At 33.3% G+C, this 26,573-nt stretch overlaps 3 protein-coding genes and 1 long non-coding RNA gene across 4 annotated transcripts; 1 reads left to right on the top strand and 3 right to left on the bottom strand.

Annotated features, from left to right (window-relative positions):
- Positions 1–5,579: 5,579 nt before the first annotated feature.
- On the bottom strand, positions 5,580–6,676 carry LOC106378221. Its single transcript, XM_013818383.1, has 5 exons — positions 6,539–6,676; positions 6,196–6,460; positions 5,993–6,107; positions 5,773–5,897; positions 5,580–5,671 (listed from the first exon to the last, which is right to left on the bottom strand). Exons 1-5 carry the CDS (start codon positions 6,674–6,676, stop codon positions 5,580–5,582), a joined length of 735 nt encoding a protein of 244 aa, XP_013673837.1.
- A 1,665-nt stretch (positions 6,677–8,341) lies between these two features.
- LOC106378220 (ATP-dependent DNA helicase PIF1-like) lies at positions 8,342–10,004 on the bottom strand. The gene is made up of 2 exons (XM_013818382.1): positions 9,032–10,004; positions 8,342–8,937 (listed from the first exon to the last, which is right to left on the bottom strand). The coding sequence occupies exons 1-2, from the start codon at positions 10,002–10,004 to the stop codon at positions 8,342–8,344; spliced, it is 1,569 nt and encodes a 522-aa protein (XP_013673836.1).
- Positions 10,005–10,343: 339 nt separating this feature from the next.
- LOC106378219 lies at positions 10,344–13,600 on the bottom strand. The gene is made up of 7 exons (XM_013818381.2): positions 13,555–13,600; positions 13,219–13,431; positions 13,045–13,118; positions 12,677–12,846; positions 11,644–12,569; positions 10,930–11,560; positions 10,344–10,836 (listed from the first exon to the last, which is right to left on the bottom strand). The coding sequence occupies exons 1-7, from the start codon at positions 13,598–13,600 to the stop codon at positions 10,344–10,346; spliced, it is 2,553 nt and encodes an 850-aa protein (XP_013673835.2).
- Positions 13,601–23,208: 9,608 nt separating this feature from the next.
- LOC125580896 lies at positions 23,209–24,960 on the top strand. Its single transcript, XR_007318612.1, has 2 exons — positions 23,209–23,861; positions 24,064–24,960. It is a non-coding gene; the product is annotated as an uncharacterized LOC125580896 (long non-coding RNA).
- The last annotated feature ends 1,613 nt before the right edge of the window (positions 24,961–26,573 follow it).

Here is a 26,573-nt window from a genome sequence, read left to right as displayed (position 1 = left end):
GCCCACTTGAGGAAACAGAAAGACTACAATGTATCACATGGTCAGACACTCATCTTTCATTCCATCAACAATAAAAAATCTAGAAATTTATATTATAAAAATTATAATATTTTACTAATTTATACATTTATAATTTTAAATATCATACATTTTAAAAATATATTTTTTGTTTGAATTAAAAGTAAGCGCTTTTATGAGATCATATAGGTTCACAAAATTTTGCAGATTAGTTTTAGTCTCTTTTTGTGTTTTGATGTAAGGTACATGTCCGTCTCAAATTATATTAAGCCCTGTTCAGACTATATATTTAACAATGTAATGAAATAATTTAAAATTTAATAGTTTTATCTATATATATTTTAGGTTTTTCTTTGGATTATAAACTATAAATTTAAGAATAAATTAAAAATTTTGAAATTTTAAATCAAATTTATGTATTTATTTTGGAATATTTCTTAATTTTTTTTTACTTTTAAAGTCGGGTCCTATTCGACCGTTCCACTAGCATATGCTATTAGATGACTCTGGACTAAAGTAGATACATATCTTAGAAAGATGTAGTCTTATAAAATAACACCTAGTTTTTTAATATATGTATTATAAAATATAAACAAGTTATCATTAAATATTTAACTATATGCAGACATGACCTCCATATATATATTCAGAACATCTCATCTATTAAAACTGAAATACAAAATAATACATGCCTTTTTTTATGTGGATTCTTACAGATTTTCATTCATTTTTTGAGTAATTCTAACCAGTTCAATTATTGTTTTCATTTAAGTATTTTGTTACATCTTTTATATTCTTTTTTCGCTCTTCTAAACTACTTTATTAATTGTATTTACAATAATAATTCAATGTCATTTATTTTACGTATTAACCATAATAATTACATGTGTTTAAATAAAATTACTCTATTAGTGTCAAAAATTCAAACCGGTTAACAAAAATATTTTTATTCGTTTACATAATCAGTTAGACATTGACATTCAAGCATATGTTCGGATACAGATCGATTTTTACGGGTATCAGGTTTTTAGATTTAAAAATTAAACTATGTTCGGGTATTATAAATTTCCAGATATGATTCGATTTGGATTCTTCCGGATCCGGATAAGTTTGTATGAACCTAAAAATATCTAAATAATCTATATGTTTAAAAATATCACTAATTTTTTTATAAAAAGGTAAAAACTAAACCCGTGCGGGTCAAGCTCTAGTTATTATGAATATTATTGATTCTTCTATAGAGTTGTACACATTAAATTAGTATTCTTTATTTTTCTGAAATTGTTTTAATGGCATGAACTGTCTTCATAACTTGGCCCAAGCTTTATAAAACTTGCAGCTAAGAAGCCAATGACATTTCGCTTCAGATGTGAGCTTGCTCATGAAATTTCTATTGCTTGTAACGTCTATAGCCATTTTTTAGTGACCTTCTGGTATTCGGATGTACTCGAAAGAGACGCGACTAGCGCATAATGACCGTCCACCGGAGATGAGCCGGGGAGTCAGCCGAAGGCATCCAGGAGGGCCGCCTTTTTCACCCCATTTTAATCGGCGGTGGTCGGGACTCGAACATAGGTAGCGGAACTCACAGTCATGAGCCCTTTACCACCAGGCCACAAGCGCCCAGTTAAGTCTAAAGCCATTTTATAGTCAACTTGATTCATTGATAGAAGATATATGTTTCATAAGCTAGGATCCTGTCTGGGTCACAAACCATCCTAACGGATTTAACAGTTTTTTTTGTCATTAGCATAAACAGACTCCTAAGACTCTGCAAACCTAACTGGTAACTCAACATCCATGTGAACGACAAAAAACTGCTACTTTTTGGCACTGCGTGCAAGACAGTCCGCCCGAATATTATGTGTGTTCTGTTTATAGCATAGCGAAATAAATTTTAAAAGAACCAAAGCAGAAATGTAGATATATTTATCCGCATACGAAGTTCCAACTTAGCGATGATAATTTAAATTCAAAATTGCACGAAAACAGCTTTCATGTATTTTTCTTCCGAAAAGAAGTTATTCGAGAAAACTTTCGTATATTTGAACGAATAATAGATTTAGCAAAACATTTTTTGTAAAATAACACTAAACAATATTTTAGAAAATAATCTTCATAAAAAAAAAAGTCGACAATATTTTATGAAACAAATTTCACAAAATAACACTAAACAATATCTTACGAAACAATCTTCTGAAAACCAAACTCGACAACGATTTATGAAATGGTCTATGTAAAAATAATACAAACTTTAAGGTTTTATGAAAAGATCTTCAAAAACAATAAACGAAATCATATGAAACGATCTTCAAAACAATAAACGAAATCATAAAAACGATCAGGGACGGCTCAACATTTATCTGGACCTCTGGGCAAATTTTTTTTTTTTTAGATTTTAATGTTAATGTTAATTTAAAATTTAAATATATTTAAAATTTTTTACATCAATATCTTTATAATTTTTTTGATAAAAAACAAATTATATACATGTAAAATATTTTAGCGCCCCTTTTAAAGCAAATTCAATGAATATTTAAATTTTCTATATAAAAATGTGTATATATAAAAAATATTGGGTCCTTAATTGTCATGTTACAGGGGAACACGATTTTGGGTCTGGGGCGGTCGCACCGCTTGTCCCCCCCCCATATCAGCCTGTCCTGTAAACGATCATCGGCAGACGTAACCTCTCGAGAGGGACCTAGCTACTCTCTCTCTCTCTCTCTCTCCGGTTTCTCTCTCTTATGTTTGCAGGGCTTTGGTTTCCAGTTAAGTAACTAATAGCCACAAGTGAGGAGTATGACAAAATCGGATCCAAAGGAGCAAGTTCAAAAACAAGACTTTTAAAAAAATAAGATTTTGTTATGGTTGATTTAGTGGATTACCCACAAATGAGGTTCAAATTGGAGATTTACACTCTGAATGACAGCTGAGGCACAAAACACACAGTTGTGTTCGGCATTGGACGAAAAAGCCCTTCTCCATCTGACACAACTTTCGGTTCGTTGCTGAGAATTACAGAGAAGTCAGAGTGCTATTATTTCCTTTCTCTAACACTCTCTTCCCTCTAGTATTTTCCTTCCTCTGATATTCTCTTTCATCCAACCTCACTCTTTTTCTTTTACCTCTTCTTTTTCGTTTTACATGTAGCTTCTTTTTCGTTTTACACAAAAGCAAATATGTAGCTTCTTTTCATTTTTCTTACTCCATTCTTTTTCACCTGCTTTTTTTATCTGTAAAAAAGCACTTCATTTATTTCTTTTTTTTCTTCATGATACAATTTAGATTTTCAAATTTATTCGGTTTGATTGACAAATCAAAACTTTCATATAAACTCATTACTCTTATTTTTTTCATTCATTCTGAAATTCTAACGTCCTTTAACTCTAATTTTAGAGAAATGGAGGCCAAAACGATTCAACAAAAGTTTGGGGCTCAAAAATTATTGTTAAAAGATTCAAATATTGAGAAATAAATGATTCAAATATTTAGAAATGGTGGTCAAAAACGAGATAAAGAAGAAGAGAAGATCATCAAAAGTTTGGGGCTCTAAAATTAGAGTTAAAAGATAACTTACATAATAGTAAATTTTCAATTTTTTGGCGTCAAAATCATATATCATATAACAAATCAAGTATCAGATAATAACTACCTTATCAACTAGCAAACCATGTACCCAAAACAATGTATCATATAATATGTCATGTATCCAAACCATGTAACATCTAAGAAACAATGTAACAACTACATGTTTTGTTAAGAAGTTATAATTATTTGTCTTATGTTAAAAGAATCATACAAACTAGTGAATACTCATTCTTTGGTCATAAGTTGTGTACATCTAACAAAATGTGTATCAGATAATATCAAACTTATCTACTAACAAACCGTGTACCCAAAACAATGTATCATCTAACAAGTCATGTGTCCAAACCATGTAACATCTAAAAAACCATGTAACAGCTACATGTTTTGTTAACAAATTATAATTATTTATCTGATGTTAAAAGAATCAATAATATACATGCTGTTGAATAATAGATCTATAGTCCTACGTCGTGTATCAGCTAACAAAATATCTATTAAATAATAAATAAATATCTGCTAATAAAACTTGTTCCCAACAATGTATCAGCTAACAAATTAGTTCTTACTAGGATGAGACCCGCGCCTTGCGCGGGGTTAAATATTTTTTTGAAATAAATTTGAATTTTGAATAGTGTAAAATTGCCTTGTTTAAAAATAATTTATTCCCTACCATGTAGTTATGTACGAAAATAGAAAAAAGTGTTGGAACTATATCATTATATACCCGTTGGAAAGTCTATTGTACTTTTTCAAAAAAAAAAAGTCTATTGTAATGGCTATTTTTGTTGATACAGTAATTTGTTTTAATTCTGAAAAATACGTAATTTTAAGGAAATATGAGGTTAGTTTTTATAGATTTTTTTTTGCTTAATAAACATATAGAAACTTATAATATATACAGAAAAATATTTAAACTATAGTATAAATTTACCAAACCATATAGCGCATGTGAAATTAATATAGTCAGCTTCCGTAATGAACACAAGGTTTTTAACAAACCTGATTCATCATGTGCTTCGTAAAATTAAAATGTTCAGGTTTATAATGGACCACATGGACTTTTTTATAAATTTGTGAAACCTGTAAACGTTTTAGAAAATGGGCTTTAAAAAAATTACGCTAACCAATTAGATAAGACATGGTGTCATGAGTTAGCCGAAAAAATTGGGTTATTTCGAGCTTCACATCACTGAAAAAAAAACGCAGGCAAATTTAATCAAAAGGGGAATAGGGTTTCGCAATTCACCAATTTCATTTGGTGGAAGATTATTCAGGTAATTTTATGGTCGTTTTATATGTTTTGTTTATGAGATTCGTGGTCAAACGATATTTATGTTGATTCTAACATCTAATAACTCCTTCTCAGTATTTGGATTTCTTCTAAATTGAAGAGGGAGTGAGCAATAGACGTGGATAAGGCAAAAATGATGCCACTCTTGTACTATAACATCTAATAATGCTTCGAAGCGGAGTGAAGCTTGTTCTGGGTTCGCGGTCAAAATCAGAATTTACCTTCCATGTATTTGCAAAACGTTTTCATTTTTTTATTAAATCCCATATAATCTAAACCAATAAATAGATTGTACACTTCTGTGATTGTAGCCTTTCATAATTAGGTTAACGATTTTGTTTTTAACAAAAATTAATAATAAAGATACGATTCAATGGTAATAGACGTTGTGAGGCGAAAAGAAGAAAGAAAATCTGCATATTATTATTATTATAAAAGCCAAACATAAGAAATAGAAAGGAAAAGTTGCATATAATTATTAAAAGCCAATTATAATAAATAGAAGGAAACACTGCATATTATAGTAAAAACCCAAACATTACTGAACTTCGTATTTTGATATATGTCATCAAAATGCTATTGCTGGAATCCTGGAAATCACCAAAAATATTGTGTCAGTGTATAAAGGTGAATAAGTTAAGTTGGTAAAGATTACTAATAGTTAGGCTATATTGTTTGCTTACTTCTTCTTGAAAGCTTCAATTTCCGGAATGCTTGGGTTAAACATAATCTTTGAACATCCTTCCAGGTTTGTCATGAACCTAAAGCCACCTACGAAAACAATATTTAAGAATTTTGTTACATTAAATCATATTTATATATATATATATTTATAATCGTAATGACAATTTGATGGTATATAGTTATAATACCTTCACCCCACTGAATTTGCCAGAATGTTAAAACACACAAAATGACATTAGCCCTTATAGATGACCAATAAGCATGTAGTTCTCTAGCAGTACTTCCATAAGCAATACATTTTATTTGAATGAATCTGTCAGTAGTTGTAGAAAACAGAATTAACCATTATGAAATGTATAAAATTTCAAATCAGACTACAAAAGTTGCAAAGTAATTTGGTGTACATACTCTGGGTTTATCAGGGAGAAGACCAATTTGTTATCCAGAGAATTATCCCCAACTCCATCGCCTTGTAATACATATGTTTCAAGCGACCCAACACCAACCAGTGCTCCGTATAAGTCTAAAACATTTATGCCAACATGAAAAACACCAAATTAATTTCAACTAAGACAATATAAAAGAGAATGAGAAAACTTAATAAGACATACCAATACAGTACATTGGATGAGCAAGACCACAGATAATTGAACCAAATGGTTTGAACGCATAGTAGTTGCAGTACGTAGTTGGCTCACTCTTAAAAATGATCGATTTTTCAGAGAGAATAACATTGTATCGGTTCTTGGTCATTCTTACTCTGCCGAAACTGTGTTCTAATTTGAAATTAGTAATCCCAAACCATTCCCCTTCATTCATAATGGTTTCAAATGACTTAGGGAAAGCATCACGAATGGTACCCTGGATTGTTACTCCCTGAAAAAAAGAATATGTATTAGTACACGAATAGTCTAGAGATAACAATACTATAATATGTTTAGTGTAACAACTTACTTTCTCATCACAGAAAAGAATTGTATTTTTGTGAATTCTTGATGGTGAATTCACCCTCCACTTACTGATCACCTTAACACGGACTGTAGGGTTCTTGATCGATAGATCCAAGTTGGCCAAAAGAGTGAATTGCGACATTGCAATTGAAGAAGAAAGTATAATACGTTTTTTTACTGTAAGGTTTAGTTATGATTACATTGTATATATATACGCAGTGTGTTAAATTGGCTTTCCTTTAGTGTGGAAAAAAAAGATATTGTGTTTAATGTTGGCTTAATGAAGGAAAATAAATAACTAATTTACGGAGTGTGACGCAAACTATTATAAGATTTGGAAAGGAAATATACTTATATGTAATGTTATTATGAACTTTTATTCGAGCAGTAGATTGCAAGGTGTTAAATTGGCTTTCAATAACTGTGCATTGATAATCGATAGTTTAATTTAGAAAATACAAAAGAGGGAAGCAAATATTTTATAAAGTGTGAGACAACCTACTATAAGATTTGTAAAGACAATTGTTTAAATCAATCGTAATGTTATTAGGAACCTTTAATATACGACACTACTAAGACATTAACTTCTAACATTTCAGAAAATATAGAGGAAGAAATAAGGAAAGATTTAAAAATATGTTGCCAAAAGGTGTACGCGAAAATATCAGCTTCCAAAAAGGGATCACCCTTGGAGAAGAGCGCAGTAAGATAAGATTTGAACTTAGTAATGCAACATTCGATTTATATAAATATATATTTTACTTACTTTATAGACATTTTATTGCATTTACAGTTCATTTTTTGTATAATTGATAATATTTTTTTTTACAGGGAATAAATTTAAAAGATAGTTGGAAAACCTTTACATAAAAGGAAACGAAGCTATGTCACGGTTAATAAGATAAGTTTCTAAACTTTCGTCTATGTACTTCAAAATTTGCTATAGTTGGACTCATGATTATCAAATTACATAGCCCAGTGTACGTAAATAATAACTCGCGGTACAGTCGATGACTATAAGCCTCTTCATGCTTACAAATGTAATAAAATGAGGCAAGTAGAGTCGTATTGTTCATAACTGAATAGGTTTGCTATACGTAAATTGACTAAGATGGTCAGAATACTTTTGAAATTATGCTTTTTGAATTTGGAAAATTAACCATCTGTTTGATATTTAGCTGGAGAAAATTAATTAAAGCAATGTGTGTTTTATATTATATATCAGGTTGGAGAAAACTACAAGAATTTGAATCACCAAACAATCAGCTAGAAGATAACGAACTTCGAATTCTAAAGCTAAAACAAAAAGGTTAGTACCTTCATCGGCTCTTGTTTAATGTTAACCTCTAGATAATATGGAATGTTCAAAATGCATGAAATATAGACTTATTTTTCATAACTGAATATGTTTGCTTGAAAAGATAAAGACTGATTAGAAAATTTGATAGATACAGAGTACGGAATTCGTTATTTGGTTCTCCGATCGTTAGGTCATCGGATAGCATTAGAACTTCATTTCTTGCAATGTTATATAGTGTTATATTTCATAGTAATCTTATAAACGTTGCTCTTAAACTAAAAATATATCTGAAACCTTGGGTCTATAAAAACACAAACTTATGAAGGTTATACCCTTCTTAGCTGATAAGGTTATGTAGCCCTTGCTTCCGCTTCTTTTATCTGCAACCCATGTCACGAGATAAACATTTATTTTACGGCAATGAAAAACTGAATATACATCCATGCAAGCAACTAAGTTATACATACCTCAACAACACAATGCTGAATTGTTTGACTACGGCCGAAACTACACATCATCGTGATAGTCAAACAGATTCTGGAAAACTTCTTTGAATACAACATTCATGGTTGAATCTTGTGGCTTGGCATCGGTGTCGGTTATAAGAATCTTCAACCCTTTCCTAGACTTGACCCTAGAAACAGCAACATACAATTGTCCATGTGAAAACACTGGTCTAGGTAGATACAAACCAACATTTGCAAGTGTTTGACCCTGGCTCTTGTTTATTGTCATCGCAAATGCAACTTTCAAGGGAAATTGCCTCCGCCTCATTTTGAATGGCAGCTTCGTATCTGTAGGTGTTATTAGAATACGGTGTAAAAAGACTTTCTCCCCAACACGTTTCCCTGTAATGACTCTTGCTCCAATAATATGATTAGCCAATTGAGTTATCTGCAACCGCGTCCCGTTGCATAACCCAACATCAGGATCAATATTCCTCAATAACATCACCGGTGTACCAATTCTCAACCTTAGAGAATGATTAGGCAACCCGGACGTCTTAATACTATTCAAAAATTTGGGAGAGAAAACAGAGTCATCTTTGGAGTTCAAATCAGATGGATCAACGCTGTCTGAGCTTAAATAAATCCTTTCGTCACCTGAAAATACAAATACATATAATATGAACATAGAAAAAATGAAAGGGAGTAATTAGATGCAAAATTAATATTGGGTAACACAAACAATAGATACCTGTTAGATGATCAAGCATGTAGTTGTTTATAACATCAACATCTTGGTTGGTGGGACATAATATGGCTCTTTCTTGAAAAAATATTGGATCATTAGAGTCCTTGAATGTGTCCCCATAAACTTCCGAAACTATTGACTCAATTGGTTCACTGCACTGAGTAATCAAAAGATCTTTCGGAATATCTATCAAAGTTTCCCCATTGTTTGGCTCATTGATCTTTCCATCTCCCAAGTCCAAAATCCATTTTGAAAAAGCCTTAATCTCCTCGGCTTCATGAACATCTGTCTCTGAAAACAGTCTCATATTTTTTGTCAGCTGCAAAACTTTGCAATACTTCCACAAATATGAAGAATTCAGAGCAGCCATTACAATATCAGCTCGATTTCCCCTAGGAATGACTGGTAGTATCTGCCTGAAATCACCACCGAAAACAACGGTTTTACCTCCAAATGGTTTGTCATCTGTGGTGTTCATAATATCACACATAGTTCGATCAAGAGCCTCAAAGCAATGCTTACTCATCATTGGTGCTTCGTCCCAAATAATAAGAGAAGCTCTAGATATTAATTCAGACCGATGGCTTCCAGGCTCTATATTGCATGTAGAAAACTCATCAGGATTTAGAGGAATTCCAAACCGTGAATGAGCTGTTCTCCCTCCTGGTAACAATAAGGAGGCGATACCGCTAGATGCAACATTAAGGACAACATCACCTCTAGATCGAATGGCAGCTGAAAGAATATTCCACAAAAATGTTTTCCCTGTACCTCCAAAACCATACACGAAAAAGACACCACCTTTCTTCCCCATGACAGCTCCTATAATCTCATCATACACTGACTTTTGCTCATCTGTCAGCATACGAAGCCATTCATCGTGCTTAATCTGCAGTTCGTCTCTGTCGTAATTAAGTTCCTGATGTAATAACTGATTGTCGTCATAAACCTGAGAAGTATGAATGGGTTTTGGCATTGACTCCCAGTTAGCCAAAGAACTATTCTTACTTTGCAAGATATTTTCAATCATGACCAAAGTACAATTCAAAATTTCTTCTTCGGTCATTATGAGACCTAAAAAAAATTCCTTTTTATTAGGATTTCAAGTAATCCATAAAATTAAATATAAGTTCGATTAAATGCAATTTCTTACCTGGGTTATGACGCTTCTTACGCTCAGTGTAGAGAATATATTCAGATAGGATGTCAGTGGTTGCTTCCCAGACCAACTTAGGCGTAGATAAACAACCGGATAACAACATGTTCCCAAACAGTTTGCGGACATAATCACTGGACGCCCAAAAAGAACATTCTTTCAGTCTTCAATATATTCTTTATCATCGTCCAACAAACCCAGCTTGTAACATGCATCCTCGTAGCTTGGGTGAACTATCCCTTCTACTGTTTTTATATCATCATAACACCGTGGACCTCTAACCTTGTTCAACAAAACCCTCAGAAAATATTTCTGACCAGAACTTGGGGAAACTGGAGCTAATCTCCCAATTGCAAAACCTTTCTTCCTTGGATTCCATTCTTTTTGTTTTCCATCATATACGAATCTTGTTGGAAGTTCTGCATAGGTCAAATCTCTTGCTTCAGGGTATCGTTCACAACAATAAAACCAAGCTAAAAACATTGTCTTTGAATTCTGCACACGAGCCAAAACACTTTCCACAGAATCTCCTTCCTTGTAAATAACAGGTTGCTCTCCTTCTAGATGGAATGTAAGATTTTCTACAGGTGTTGATCGGTAATGGGTGGGAAAGGCAAGGATCCTCCAAGACGACTCACAAGCAGAGATGTACCTAAAATATTTATAATTCATAGTTGAATCGATGCCACATTCATATATGAGGAAAAACAAACAAAAAGTAATAATACATAATAGTTTTGCTAACCTCGCTTCAAAATAATTTTTTATTTCATCAACTACGGCTTCAGCACCTTCATCCATAGTAGTTTCACCTTCTCCTCTTGGGTTATTTATTTCACGTGTCTCAGCTCCAGTAGCCTCGGTCGTGCTCGACTTTTGAGTAACTGTTGCTGTAATACGGTCATTACCTTTGTTGATATACTTAAATAAGTACTTAATTGACCGGGTCTGATTGCACCATTCCACATTAATATGAGCATTATACCGAAGTAGTAAACTCTTGTTGTAAGGCACAACAAACCGATTGTCTAACTGAATTTCTTTCTTCTCAACAAAAGCCCCATCTTCTCTTCTCCTGTAAACAGGGTAACCTTGACCATCCACAGTAGTTTTCTCAACATGTTTTCTGGGGAAAAATTTGCTACACTTCCCATCTTGCATGCACGGAGATTTTTTGTTGACAACACCACATGGTCCATGAATCATCATGTCCTTTACAACCTCATACAGTTTGGGTTCTTGGGTTTTTTCAGGAATTTCGGCTGAAATAATGCGGTCGATATCCTCGGCATTAGGAAATTTGTCTTTTGAATCCATGAACAAAAGAATATGAGCATGTGGGAGCCCACGCTTCTGGAACTCGATAGTATAAAGTGCTGCAAGAAAGAGAAAAATTAGAAATCCAATAGCAAAAGTTAAAATTACATCTCATATGAAATAATCAAACTTATTAACATACCTGACACTGTCTTGCCAAGCAAATGTTTTTTGGTTAGATCCTCCATCAAGCAATCCAGCTTTACTTTGAACAATCTACAACACAGTTCAGGTCTGTCCTCGGACCTGAGATTGTATTTCCGAAAATACCTAGACAGCTCAGGCCATTTAGGATTACATGTGAAAGTTATGAAGAGATCTGGAAACCCAAAGTATTTGCAGATAGTCATAGCATCCAAATACATCTGATGCATATATCTTGGACCGCCTGTGAAGGATGAGGGAATGATAATTCGGTTACCCTCAATAGGCAAAGTTGTATTACCGTCGTTCGCAGCAGCAACAAACTTACTGAACTTCAGTGTCCGTAGATTAGCCTGATTTTTCCTAATGTACCGTAGACGGTGTGTCTCGATCATTGTATAAGCATCTACCAAAAACTGCTGCAACAAACGTCTGGATAGAAGAAGGACTTGCGAACCAGAATTCCGGATTTGAATCCTGTATGCGAAAAATTCCCTCATACTGATATTATGCTTTTTCCTTTTGCCGTTACCGGTGAAACCATTTTGAATCCCTAATCGAAATCCATCTTCTCCATATGGGAATATCAATGGATACTGAAGAGGCAGATAGCAAGGATGCAGCTCGTTGATTCTTTTCAGTTTTCCCGAATATTTTTCCAGAATAATATCACGTTTATCCATGTCTAACTGAAAATCACCAACCACCAAAGCCGCTACTTCTGAAGAAGTCGGGAGATTGTAAACACGTCCATCTTTTAGACGATTGTGAATTAAGACCAAACTGAGCTCTTGACATTCATCTTCAGCATTAAACCTGTCCATTGCATTACGAAAGGTCTTGACATGAACATTAGAGATTCTTAACATATTCATGATAGCCTCGACCAAGTCTTCTCTTATTTTGCTTTTTTCAGAATTCCCACTGCATAAAATATAGCCGTACAAATATTAATATTAAAACTCCAAAATCCTTAAAATATATATTTAGTTTCTGTAAATACAATCTTATAGACACGCTGCAAAATTTACCTCAGTGCAGCTATTCTGTTTTGAACTTCATTTTCCGTGTCATGAATATATAACTGAGAGAACTTTGCAGGGTGGTCAGGCGGAGGTTTCAAACTCCCTATCAAATGATAATTCTCACCATGTAGTTTGAACACTTTAGGACCTTGACCCTTGTTAATTGAGTTATCAATCTTTCCACCAAGAGATGTAAAGGAAAACATCATGTTTATGGGTCTGATATTATCACGAAAGTGCTTACTCATCGAATCATCATTTGTAAGCAGCCGACGAAGTAATTCAGGTGGTTCTTTTAGTTGGGGAAGTTGGACTTTTCCTCTCATGCAACACATGGTGAACACAGGAGTTCTTGCATTTCTACTCTTACTCACCCTTTCATTGTACCAAAAGAGAGCTCCACATTTCAGACATTGTCTTGTTAGATCACCATCATCTTTATAGTCCTCTGTGGCCAATTATCACAGATGCATTTATTAATATTTCTATTCATACCAAAACTTAAATAGTATATGTTTGAAAAACTTATATGCTATCATGTGAATTACCTTCTTCTTTTGCTCTAGATACCACGGGTACGTCAACTACAGGTGAATCTTTGTTTGTCAAACAACCAAACACCTGTGCAAAACGATTTGCAACCATATTGATTCGTGCTTGCCTTTCAATCCTTTTAGCATGATCATCCTCAAATGTATCTGAGTCAGATTGGTTGTCATCGTCATCGCTGCTAGTGCAATCCCATAATTCAGAACCAGAATCTGACAATTGAATAGCCATGAATATTACTTTATAATTAGTTTTTCATCATAAGAAAGTGTCCGTATCAGAGTTCTAAGAGTATGGCCAATATTTCTATATAGATACATTTTTAAGGTTTATACCTGACTCATCTGAATCAACTTGAGCAGTATCTGTTGATTTAGCCATTTTCTTTGGAGGGTATGAAATATGCTCTGTTGAATTAACCAGAATGTTTGCTGAAAAAATATTTGATATTAGCTAGGTTTTAGGTAAATACGTTGATCTCAAAATTCTTTACAGCTCAATCTTAAGGCTTACCTTTAACTTGACTGCGACGGTGAAGAAGTTGTTTTGTTTGGCATTGTTTTCCAGTAGATATGGAATTTGCAATAGAATTACTTCGTACGTCACTACTCTTAACAAATGAACCACCTATTTTACAATTTCGGGTTTCACCATCCGCTCTTTTCTTTGGAGGAATCGATGTTTGTGGAGTTGAATTCACCTGAATGTTTGCTTCTAAACAAAGTGATAGTAATTAGTTCATGTATTCTCATAATATGCATACAATACCATAGTAACAATGGATTATATTACCTTTTACTTGACTGTGAGGGTTAAGAATTTGACTGGTTTGAGAATGCAATGCCGTAGATATAGGATTTGCATAAGATTGACTTGGGACGTCACCTTTCTTACCAACTGAACTCCCTGGAAAATGACTTTTTGGAAAATCCCTTTTAGCTATTTTCTTTGGAGGATACATAGTTTTATCTGTTGAATTGAGCAGAATGTTTGGTTTGACACACTTTCATATTAGTTCGACGTCTTTTTGTCGTTAACATAATGACAATGAATACCGATCTTGACAATGAATTACCTTTAACATGGCTGTGAGGGTCATGATTTTGACTGGTCTGAGACTGAAATCCAGTAGACCCCAATGTAGTTGTCTGAGGAGTAGCGTCATTATTCCCCAATGAACTCCCTATTATAATTTTGTGTTATAACACGTCAGAAACTAAACTAATTATTTTTAGTTTGTAGACATCTCTGTTATTGAACTTCATCAGATAATGACAATGAATTACCTTCTGCTTGGCTTTGAGGGTTAAGAATAATACTGGATTGTGAGTCAATTCTAGTAGATATGGGATTCAGCGTAGAAGGAGCTGTGACGTCGGGTCTCTTAACAACTTTTCCACAAGATTTTTTCATCCGCCTTATTTCCAGTCTATGTGTTCTTGCATCTTTACTTTGTGAATAAGTTGAATTAGTTATCTCTCCTAGAGGAGTTGAGTTAGGATTCAGAGACATGAATCCGTGTCTCACATCTTCAAGGGTTATCACATCTACAAAGTGAATTTTTTTAGTATAATCGCTGTATCTAAAATTTTGAAAGCATAAATATATGATAAGTTTTTATCGCTTACTTTTTCTTCTTTTCTTCGTATTTCGATTGACATCAGGATTTTCTGATTGAAGAGAACGTTTGCCGTTGTTCATCTTCCTTCAAGCTTCTGGGGCTGTGGATTGTAGATTATTTTGGTTATAGATCAAAGGAAAAACTAATAGAAAATAATTATCCTAGAATTTTGTTTACAATAGTCAGACCTCAATAATTGCCTTGCAATATGCAGGTTTAATTTTAGAAAGTTGATCAATTATATAGCAATGTTTAATCAATCCAATATATGGTATTTATAACCATGGTAGAATCACAGGATCGCAAATTGAATTACGTTTCTGCAGTATATGTGATTATTTCACCGTCATAAGATTACGTATATAGTTAGTTAACGTTATTTGATGTCGATTGTTTGCAGTTTATGGAGCCAAGAAAATGGGAAACAATGGATACTATACCGTTGGAAAAATACTTCTTTGAAGGTACATATTTGTCACATATATATAGGCTTCAAATATCATCCTACTAATAAACTAACAATCTGAACTATTATATTAGTTGGAGTACACGCCTTATTGAGGTATGTAAACTTATATACGATTGCACAAAGTAGGCTATTAGTATAAATAATGAAGAGTAGGTTGTAAAATTAATAAAAAGGCTTCATATTAATATAAAAAACCAGAAACAATAGAAAATGTAGGAAACGAAAAACACGAAAACATAAAAAAGCATAAAAAAATTCAAAACGAAAACATTCCTCAATAATCAAAATAAAAGAAGCCTCTTCCACTGCAACATCTTCTTAAAAACCTCTTCAGCCACTTTTTTCTATCTTCTCCTTCTTGATCCTAACTGCAGTGTTTGTCTTTGTGACACTATTCTGATCAAAGCTTTCCTCCAAATTCATGATTGGGGTTCCACTACGTTTCGCAGGAGTCAGACTGTTTGATTCCGACACTTGAGAGGAACTACCAAGTATCATCATAGAGCCCTGAAAACATGTATATATATATTAGTCTTCTACATATCTTCATAATATAAAAGAGAACGAATTAAAATTAACCTCTGGTGCTTCAGAAACATTTGAAAATTGTGGGCATACAGTGCTCTCACTCCCCTGGACATAAAAATTTAGTTAGAGAATACTATGACTTTAAAAGTACGCACTAACTTATATGAATATATTATCATACCGAAGGATAATGGTTCACATCAAACTCATTTATCATATCAGCATTGGTGATAATCTTGAGAACCTTGTAGGTGTCGTGCTTGTAAAGATAGTTCTCCTTCTCGATTACTATCTTGAATAGATAGGTCTTACCAACCAAGTTAGTCAGGGCGATTGGCAAAGCATCAGGATTCTGGACCTAGAACAGTTCAAAATATAAAAAAAAACATGAGTTTAAAATAGGAGGCCAGATATCAAAAATTTATCAAGACTTAAACAATAGTGAAGTAACAAACCTCATCGGTAACCTTTCCAGTTAATTCAATGCAAGGTTGATTGAGTAACTGGAGCCCAAGATTATCAAATAGGAGAAATTTGGTGTTGCTTGTATTATCAAGCACTACCAAATGCAACTTGTACCTAGATAATATCAATTTAATAATTAAATACAAATCTAAGCGTAGATCTGACAGTGTAACTTTGTAAAAAATATATAATGACACATAATTCTTTTACCTTGGCAACATCTTAGGAGTGTAAACCTTACACTTGGTACAAAAGTACTTGAACCCACCATCATCATTGTCATTAGGCACGGTTTGAACTTTCTTAGAGCATACTTTGCAACTCAAATAGAACCAACCCATATCTGATTCAATGGCTGCTATAGTACACATAACAATACATCTCTCAGTCTGCAAATGTGCTAATTATGTGTCAGATGCCTGTAATTACGAAAATTACTATGTAAAAACAATGGAAATATCATTCAAACCTGTCTGCTCTCCAACACCTCAGATATTGTCTTCCTTGGTGTATGAATGAAAAAGTCTTCCTTCTCTGAAATCATAGAAACCATTGGAAGAGCCTTGGCCTCCACGATTGCCAAAGGCAAACCATCTTTTGGTAACCTATTTAATACCAAGCAATTTTTGGTTATTGGAATAAATAATATATATGCAAATAAAGGAACAGATGGCTAATTCTAAGTAGAAAAAATATTTAGTATCGAAAGTTTATCATATTAAACAATATATTACTTACAATGCAAGAAATGCTTGGACCTCATTCATAGAGGGATTAATCGCAATGTCAGACACATTGTATGCATTTGATACACTTAGATCCTCTACAAAAAATACAAACAAAAAAATATGTAAGATGATACATAATTTGGAAATTGGTTCAGTATATATGCAACATAAAAATCAAACTTTATAACTACCTTTCCAAACTTTGATCTTGCCAAACCTCAGAACACAAACGACAGCATGGTCAGCACGAAGTTGAATAGCATCGCTTACATTCATTGCAAACTTTCCCCACAAAACAATTGTAAGCCTAACATCACTGAAATGTAACCAGAAACATGAATCAGACTTTGCTAAATATATACATTTGTATCCATAATGTAAACATGGTAGACATCATGAAAGAGTACAACTTACTTTTCATTACGCAGCTCAACCGTTATCTTTTCAGTGTCTTTTCCATTAACAGACACGATTTCCACATGACTATACTCGACAATCTGACCGATAACATCTAAAAAAAGGCGAAAAATAAAAATAGAATAGTGAGTAGTGAACCAAATTATTATATAATTTCGGAGCCTCATCACAGTCACCTTTGAGTGCTACCCACTCCTTTAGATATCTGTTCCTGATAAAATAAAATAAAATACATGGATAAACGAATAAAGTGGAGCCTCTTCGTAGAAGTTTCAGTAATCAATTTTGGAGCCTCTTCGTAGAAGTTTCAGTAATTAGTTCTGCATCCTTTCAGGACAATTAATGCATATAACAAGGTGATTACATAAGGTTACAGATTTATCATATACTTGGAGCAGTTTGTAAGATTTGTTGATGAAAAGGAACGATTAAATGGATCTCATTCGAACTACAAAATGCGGATCCCTACAAGGACAACATAAAAAAATTATGTGGTAAACTAGCAAACCTTGTTCTATAGAAAGGTCATTGAACAGCACGTAAGCTTTCCCATTCTCTATGCTCAATACATTGTCAGAGTACCACACAACTCTTAGTTCAGGCCCTTCCTTGAAAACCTACATAGAGAAAATTTATCTCCCTTACAAAAGGAACACAACCAACAAACAGTTTGCTATAGACAGTGTACATAATCTGTTCACTTGATACCCTCATCGTTTGTTGTTTTCGTAATCTGTTCACTTTCAATATGGGTGTCAAATTTTGACCCAACTTCTGGCTCGAAAACTACATATATAATTTTTTTAGGCAATTCTGCACCACTGTGGTCCTTTTGTCTATTCGTTTTATTTCAGTGGCAGAAACGTAGATTAGATAAACCATCTGCCGTTCTCACAGAGCCATCCAACTCGGTCGGCACAGTTTTGGGACTAGCAAATATTCCATCACTTGTAGCCATAGTTTCTTTTTCTGACACGCCCACTTTAGAGGGCTGCGCTTCCTCATATTCCTGAGCCTACCTCCAGTAATTAATTGGACCAGCCTCCACCGCCTCCATTGCAGGCGGAAAGGGAATTATCAGCCCCAGAAGTTCGATTCCAAAAAGAAACTGTTTTATTGAAGTTAATCTGCATAGAAACGAAGAGCTATTACAAAATCAAAATTAGCAAACCAAATCATTTTCATACTTTTCGAGAGTAAAGGGAGATTTATCGGAACTGTAAATCGGTATAAAACTATAATTTCAACTAAACAGCTATACATTGTCTGTTTCCGTACCTTGATCAAATCATATATGGCTTTAAGAAAGGATTTGAAATTTATAATAATTCATAGGGGTTTTTTCCAAAACTAATCCACAACTTGATTTTAATCCCAAACCTATACTCAAACTTGAATCAAATGCAAAACTAACCTAAAAGCCTAGTGAAATTACAGCTCAACCCCTTGTGACCAAACAAAAGAACAGAAGCCATTTTTACGAATATAGCCCCAGTAAATCGTCTGAGTCGTCTGAGATGTTGGAAGTCGTCTGGACGACTGAAGTGTAAGTCGTCTGGTACCAGTTTATTTTAAAAATAATTTATAAATCTTGTAAAAAAATATTTTGATGCGTGAAAAATTAAAATCAAGTAATTATAAACAGTTTTAAGTGATATAAATTAAGATATGATAAAATTGATTTGTTTTGAAGATATATGAGTGGAAGTAGTGAATCATGAAATACTTTGGTTTAGGAGTTTGGCAAACATATGTTGTAGTATTGTATGTATTGTTAGGGTTAGATTTTGGAAAACTAAAATGTTTTTTTCAAAAATTAGTTTTCACCTATATGTGTTTATTTCTGTGTATAGTAAACACTTTTCAAGTTTGATTTGGTTTTATGAAGTGCTTAATTAGATAAATAAGTTTAGGGATTATGTTTAGGGTGTGGACGACTTATATTTCAGTCGTCTGTTGAATAATTTACCCGGACGACGTATATTTCAGTCGTCCACATCGTACCGAACCTTTAATTTTACCAATGTACGTTTTAACCTAACCGGATCATTTTACTCGGATGACTTACATTTCAGTCGTCTGGTGAAGAAATTAAAACAGACGACTTACATGTAAGTCGTCCAAATATTCCCGCCTAAATTTTTTTAAAAAAATTATTTTCCCGCTTAAATAATTTAAACCAGACGACTTACTTGTAAGTCGTCTGGAAAGTCTTCTATTTTAGTTTCCCGCTAAAAATATTTAATTTCCCACTAAAAATATTAAACTCTTCTAGACGACTTACATGTAAGTAGTCTGTTTTAATTTCTTCAATAGACGACTGAAATGTAAGTCGTCTAGGAAGTCGTCTGAGTCAAAAATATTTAACCTAATTGGATTTTTTGTCTCCCTATATAAAGAAAAATTTACACATTCTCTCTCCTCCTCTCAAATGGCTGCAACAAAAATGTAATGTTCATCATTCTAAAACTCTCCAACCTCTCTCTAATCTCTTTGAATTGAAAACACCAAACTTTATATGAATTTTTTAGTTTTGTCTCATGTATTTCTTACTAATCTATCTCTTTTGCAGGTTTTTAATCAAATGGTACTCATCTTCCACTAATTTAAAGGTAGATCTATTAATTTTAGATATGTATTTTTGTGTGTTCTATAAATGTAGATTTATCTAATTTTCCACTCATTTTCTCTATTTTTAAGTCATTTGAACGTTTTTGGATATGCAGGTTTTTCACATCTGGATTTGATATGCAAGTTTTTCAGATCTGGAAGACTTTTGAGACGACTTACTTGTTAGTCGTCTGGAAGTCGTCTGGACTTCTTGGAAGTCTTCTGACAAAGTCGTCTGGACTTCTTGGAAGTCTTCTGACAAAGTCGTCTGGACTTCCAGGAAGTCGTCTGGACTTCCAGGAAGTCGTTTTTACTTCCAGGAAGTCGTCTGGACTTCCAGGTAGTCGTCTGGACTTCCAGGAAGTCGTCTGGATTTTTCTGAGCGTTTTGGTAAGTTCTTATGTCTGATTTTTCTTCATTTGGTAACTTCTTGTTGTATAAAGTTCTTACTTTTTTCCCAAACTAAAACTCTCCAAACCCACTCTAATCTCTTTGACTTAAAAACACCAAACTTTATATGAATTTTTCAGTTTTGTCTCATGTCTTTCTTACTAATCTATCTTTTTTGCAGGTTTTTAATTAGATAGTACTCATCTTCCACTAATTTAAAGGTAGATCTATTATTTTTAGATATGTATTTTTGTGTGTTCTGTAAAGGTAGATTTATCTAATCTTCCACTCATTTTTCTGTTTTCAAGCCATTTGAACGTTTTTGAATATGCAGGTTTTTCAGATCTGGATTTAATATGCAGGTTTTTCAGATCTGGAAGACTTCTGGGACGACTTACTTGTTAGTCGTCTGGAAGTCGTCTGGAAGTCGTCTGAAAGTCATCTGGAAGTCGTCTGGAAGTCGTCTGGAAGTCGTCCGGAAGTCGTCTGAAAGTCGTCTGGACTTCTTAAAAGTTGTCTGGACTTCCTGTAAAGTCGTCTGGACTTCCTGTAAAGTCGTCTGAACTTCCTAAAAGTCTTCTGACAAAGTCGTCTGAACTTCCTGGAAGTCGTCTGGACTTCTTAAAAGTCGGCTGGTCTTGTCTACTCAAGTGGAGTCCAAGCTTGTCTTTGTAGAGGAATGATCTATAATAGTTTTGTTTGTGGTCTGTTTTGTGAATTACATGTCTACTCTTTTAGTTGTGAATTTTTTGTAAAATCAGTAATAATGTTTTCCAAGATGTATTAAATGTGCTAACAATGTGTTTACACATTTACAAATCATTGAAATAATAGACTTCAGTAGCCTTTTTCTTATCTTTGGATCTCTCATATGCAATAATAAACTCCAATGGCCTTTTCTCATCTTAATAAACAAGAATGTTGGTAGCTTCATATTGATACAACATTTTAAGAAGCATTTAACCCTTCTTCCAACTCATAACAATAGTCATCATTATTGTCTATAACAATAATACTTAAGAGATAGAAACAAACAATAGTAACTAGTCAAAGCATATCATATTTTTTTATAAGTTTGCGTTGAAAAACTTAGTCAAATTTAGTCAAACTAAGGGAGAAAACATATTTTGTAAATATGAGTTTTACATATCTTGAAGTTACTTATCACTCTTAAAAATACAAGTTATTCAAAAACTAACGTAGAAGACTTAAAAACTAGCGGAGAAGACGCGGACGACTTCAATCTAAGTTGTCCAGACGACTAAACTATACGTCGTCTGGTCAACGCAGAGGTTATTTTTGCAATTGACTTTGAAATCTGTTATTTCGGACGACTGAAAAATAAGTCGTCTACTATTGTTTGGTTAAAAAAAACTCCAAAAAAGCTAGACGACTTACATTTCAGTCGTCATAGGTTAGTTTTGCATTTGACTGGATTATTTCAGAAGTTTGACTTTTCTGGACGACTTACATTTCAGTCGTCTAGTGAAAATTAAAATAATAATATTTTTTTTAAAGTAGACGACTTACAGTTAAGTCGTCATTGGTTAGTTTTACAATTGAAAAAAAAAACTTCAAGATTTAATTATATACATACGACTTATAATTCAGTCGTCCACGAGACGACTGAAATGTAAGTCGTCCAGGATTTACGAGGTTTGACCAGAATCTCGGAAAAAAATCCTCGACGACTTACAAGTAAGTCGTCTGGTAGATGACTGAATTATAAGTCGTCTGTGTATAATTAAATCTTGAAGTTTTTTTTTTCAATTGCAAAACTAACCTATGACTACTTAATTGTAAGTCGTTTACTTTTAAAAAAATATTATTATTTTAATTTTTGACAGACGACTGAAATGTAAGTCGTCTGGGGAAGTCAAACTTCTGTAATTATCCAGTCAAATGCAAAACTAACCTATGACGACTGAAATGTAAGTCGTCTAGGTTCTTTGGAAATTTTTTTGAAACCAAACAATAGTAGACGACTTAACTTTCAGTCGTCTCAGGTTACAGATTTCAAAGTCAATTACAAAAATAACCTTTGCGTTGACCAGACGACTTCCAGGTAAGTCGTCTACAGCCAGACGATTTCCAGTTAAGTCGTTTACAGCCAGACGACTTACTTGTCGTCTACAGCCAGACGACTTCCCAAGTAAGTCGTCTGACGAACAGATCTGGAAAAAACTTGATGTCATACCTTAAATTGGTGAGATAAGTTCCTTAGCATACATAAGGTTTCTCCAAGCACACAGAATCACAAACGAAAGTCACCCACCCAGAATCGTTAGCTTCTATGACTCTATGAACCATAAAAATTTTAGAATCAAAATCTTGGGTTTTTTAGCTCATTGTGGAGAGAAAGTGAGAGATATGTTGTGTTTAGTTCACAAGAATGGAAAAAGAAGAAGGGTAAATCGATTTTGGGAGCATTAAGAGCTTCAAATTGGTTGTTCATGGTGGTTGTGGTATTGATGACAATAGCAATTTTGTAATTACTTGAAGATGATGAGGGTGAGAGAGTAAATATTTATATGATAAATATTTATAATTTATATGATAAATATTTATAATTTGATAAATATTATAATTTGATAAATATTTATAATTTGACATTAAATTAATTATTTTTATTTAAATTTGTTATATTTATCATACATATATTTTTTAATATTAAAAAAAAAATTATATTTGACATAGAACTATATAGTTCACATAATTTTAATTTATATTATATATATTTTTATAATATAGTAAAAATGTATATAATCATATATTAGTATAAAATTATTTTCAATATGCTATAATGATAACTAGATCTTGACCCGCCCGGCTGGGCGGGTGTTTGGTTTAACTTGTAAAATTAATTATTATCAACTTATATCCAATAGGAAATTGTTGGGTTGTATAAAGTATGGTCCACATTATTCGCTATCATATGATTGTTATTGTATTTAATGTATTTGTAACACGAAAAAATACAAATACCTTAGTATATATATATATATATATATATATATTTTGCATTGTTTATTTGATATTGTAACCCTAATATAGAAAAATGTTATTTTAAATTAATAATTACATATCTATAGTATTAACAAAAAATTTTTGAGAGAACTATATGTTTACCTATGTATTATATATAAACTATAAATACCAATAACTATAATAAACCAACAAAAAATTTGGTGGCCCAATAAATAATGGAGTTATCAAAATGGATCATAATAGCAAATTAAATAATGTGGCCAATTGTATAGTAACAGTTCTCGTTAAACCTAAAAAATTAAGGTTTTCTCTATCTATCTCTCTCTCTCGGCAAGATGATCTTTCATCTTCTCACCTAAATCATTACGATATCAAATCGAAAATTCCATCGGTGAAGATGGTTCTGTTTAATCAAGATTCAACTTGGTAATTAAGATGGTTTAAGATAGCATGATAGATCTTCTTTCTCCTCTGTTCTTTGTTATACTCTTGTTAATTTTTAGATCTTTTTCTTTCAATCTGTTTTGTAACCGAAGATTTGTAACCGAAGATTCACTGTAAGTCAAATATAGATTGTCCATATTTCGTAGATCGAGAAAATATCTGAAGTACTTGTTCCACATGACAGTCTTCATAGCTTCAACCTCGTCCATCAATTCTGATCTTCTTCAGATATGTTCTCCATGACCATCAATACAGTGTTGGTTCAGACTATCACCAAAGGTTTATTCATAAACAGTGACTTTATGCATCTGAAAAGATCAGCCTGATGACCAATTATTTAACCACATGACCCTGATATGTCCACAGAGAACAGAACAGCAGCTCGAAGATGCGCCAAGGCGAGTATACTACAGATCTCGATGACGTTACATTGCTCAAACACCTTGTACAGAATCACAGTGGTTTTAGTGACCTAAAACCTGAAGAATACTATGATTCGGCTCCGAGATTGTGTAAGTTAACCTTCTATAGTTTAACAATCCAACATTTAGACAAAGTTTGGAGCAGTTTTTTAGTTCTGAAGATATGTTTGAGTTCAAATCGTCTTGCAGTTTGATTCTTTGGGGGTTTGTCAATAATTAAATTTTTACTTCTCACACTTGATTTGAGTTCAAATCGCATTAGAGATTTACATGTGTTTTATCCCGAGATCTTTCATCTACTTTGTTATGCTTATACATTTATAATAGTTACAGGAAATCTGAAATGTACTAATCTAATTTTGTTGACTTATTCAAATGTTGCGTATCAGACGTACTTAGAATGTGAAAATGTGACCGAAACTGAGGAAGAGAGTATGGTGTGAGGCTTATTAACTGGTCGGTGGCAGAGAACAAAGCGTGGATCAAGTCTTTAGAACAAAGTGAAGGTTAGTGATATACGGGCTTTCTTTCCGTCATCGTTTGTCACATTGATATGTAAATATTATTAGTTCATAAAATCATATAATTTAGAATCCGATCAAATTAGAGTTGAGATTAAAGTCTGTTATATCAATAGTGTTTAGGTTATGGCTGCTTCTAGTATATCTTACTTTTCGTTGAATACTTGTGATTGCAATAGTCCTTTCTAAGAAGTTCTCTCGCCATCTTGAATACTTGTGATTGCAATTGAAAAAACCCAATTTTATTGAATAGAATCACATGAATTATTATAGGAATGAAGTTGTTCGGCAATAAATTGCAATGTGCCTAAAAACAGAAAATGATTTCAGTCTAGCTAACTTCTGAAAGTAAAGTCCATATCCTTGCTGCGATAAAATCTGCAATGAGCAAAAAATTTCTTAGACTACAGCAACATGCATTTGAGGAATATAAGCTAATCCAAACTATAGTTGCATCCACGGTAAAATTGTTACAAATTAAATAGTCTAGGGAAAGTTAATATTCAAAAGACATACCTCATCACTCCCGTTGTTCAAGATTGTTGAAAATTTCTTTAAAAACAACATTCATTGTTTTTTTTCTGAGGCTTGCCATCCTTGTCCAGAATCAATATTTTTAAACTTTTCTTTGACGTCACTCTAGAAATTGCCACGTATAGCTGTCCATGTGAAAAGACCGGTCTTGGCAGAAAGAGCCAACCTTCTGATAATGATTGTTCTTGGCTTTTGTTTATAGTTATAGCAAAAGCTACAGCTAAAAGCAATTTCCGTCTGCGCACTTTAAAAGGCAATCTAGTATCTGATGTTGTTATCAACAATCTGGGAATATATACCATCTCCCCAACTCTTTCTCCAGTGATGATTCTAGCCTCAACCATAAAATCCATTAGTTGAGTGATCTGCAGTCTCGTTCCATTCTTTAATCCTTCTGTAGGAGCAATATTCCTTAGAAACATAACAGGACAACCAACACTGAGTCTAAGACTGTGGTTTGGTAATCCAGACACCTTAATAGTGTTTAGGAAATCAGGACCAAGAGCTTCATCACTAATTGAAATTTGTATCTATTGGGTCAATACTATCTGCACTGATATAGATCTTTTCCTCACCTGGACTGACAATTCTTAATCAACACAGAATTCCTCAAAAAAATAAATTGATTTTCGTTAGTTAAGGAGTAAAAACAGAATCTTACCATCAAGCTTATCCAACATGTATTCATTTATCATGTTGACATCTTCATTAGTAGGACATAAAATATCTCTCTTGGAAAAATTTAAGTTCTTTGTTTTCTTGTAACGAAGCATTATCCCCATACACAGCTTTGCTTATGGCTTCTATAGGATCATCTGAATCCATAATCAAAAACTCTTCAGGAATATCGATCTCAGTTTCGCCATCGTTAGGCTCTGCAATTTTACCTTCTCCAACCTTTAAGATTCATTCAGAGAATTCCTTAAGTTCTTGTGCCTCTTCTGGTGTCAAATCACCAGACAATAACTGCATGTTCTTTGTGAGTTTGAAGAATTTACAGTGCTCCCAAAGATAAGAAGAGTTCAGTGCGGCCAAAACAATTTTAGCCCTTCCAGCTCCATGTATTACAGGTAGAACCTGTCGAAAATCACCTCCAAACACTACAACCTTCCCACCAAAAGGTTTAGTTCTATGCTTCCCCATAATATCATACATGCTCCTATCTAGAGCTTCAAAACAATGCTTACTCATCATAGGTGTCTCATCCCATATAATGA

Source organism: Brassica napus, chromosome C1 (genome assembly GCF_020379485.1).
Source record: "Brassica napus cultivar Da-Ae chromosome C1, Da-Ae, whole genome shotgun sequence".
NCBI classification, from domain to species: Eukaryota; Viridiplantae; Streptophyta; class Magnoliopsida; order Brassicales; family Brassicaceae; genus Brassica; species Brassica napus.
The sequence above is the reverse complement of the archived record's forward strand: the minus strand, read 5'-3'. Positions and strand labels throughout refer to the sequence as shown.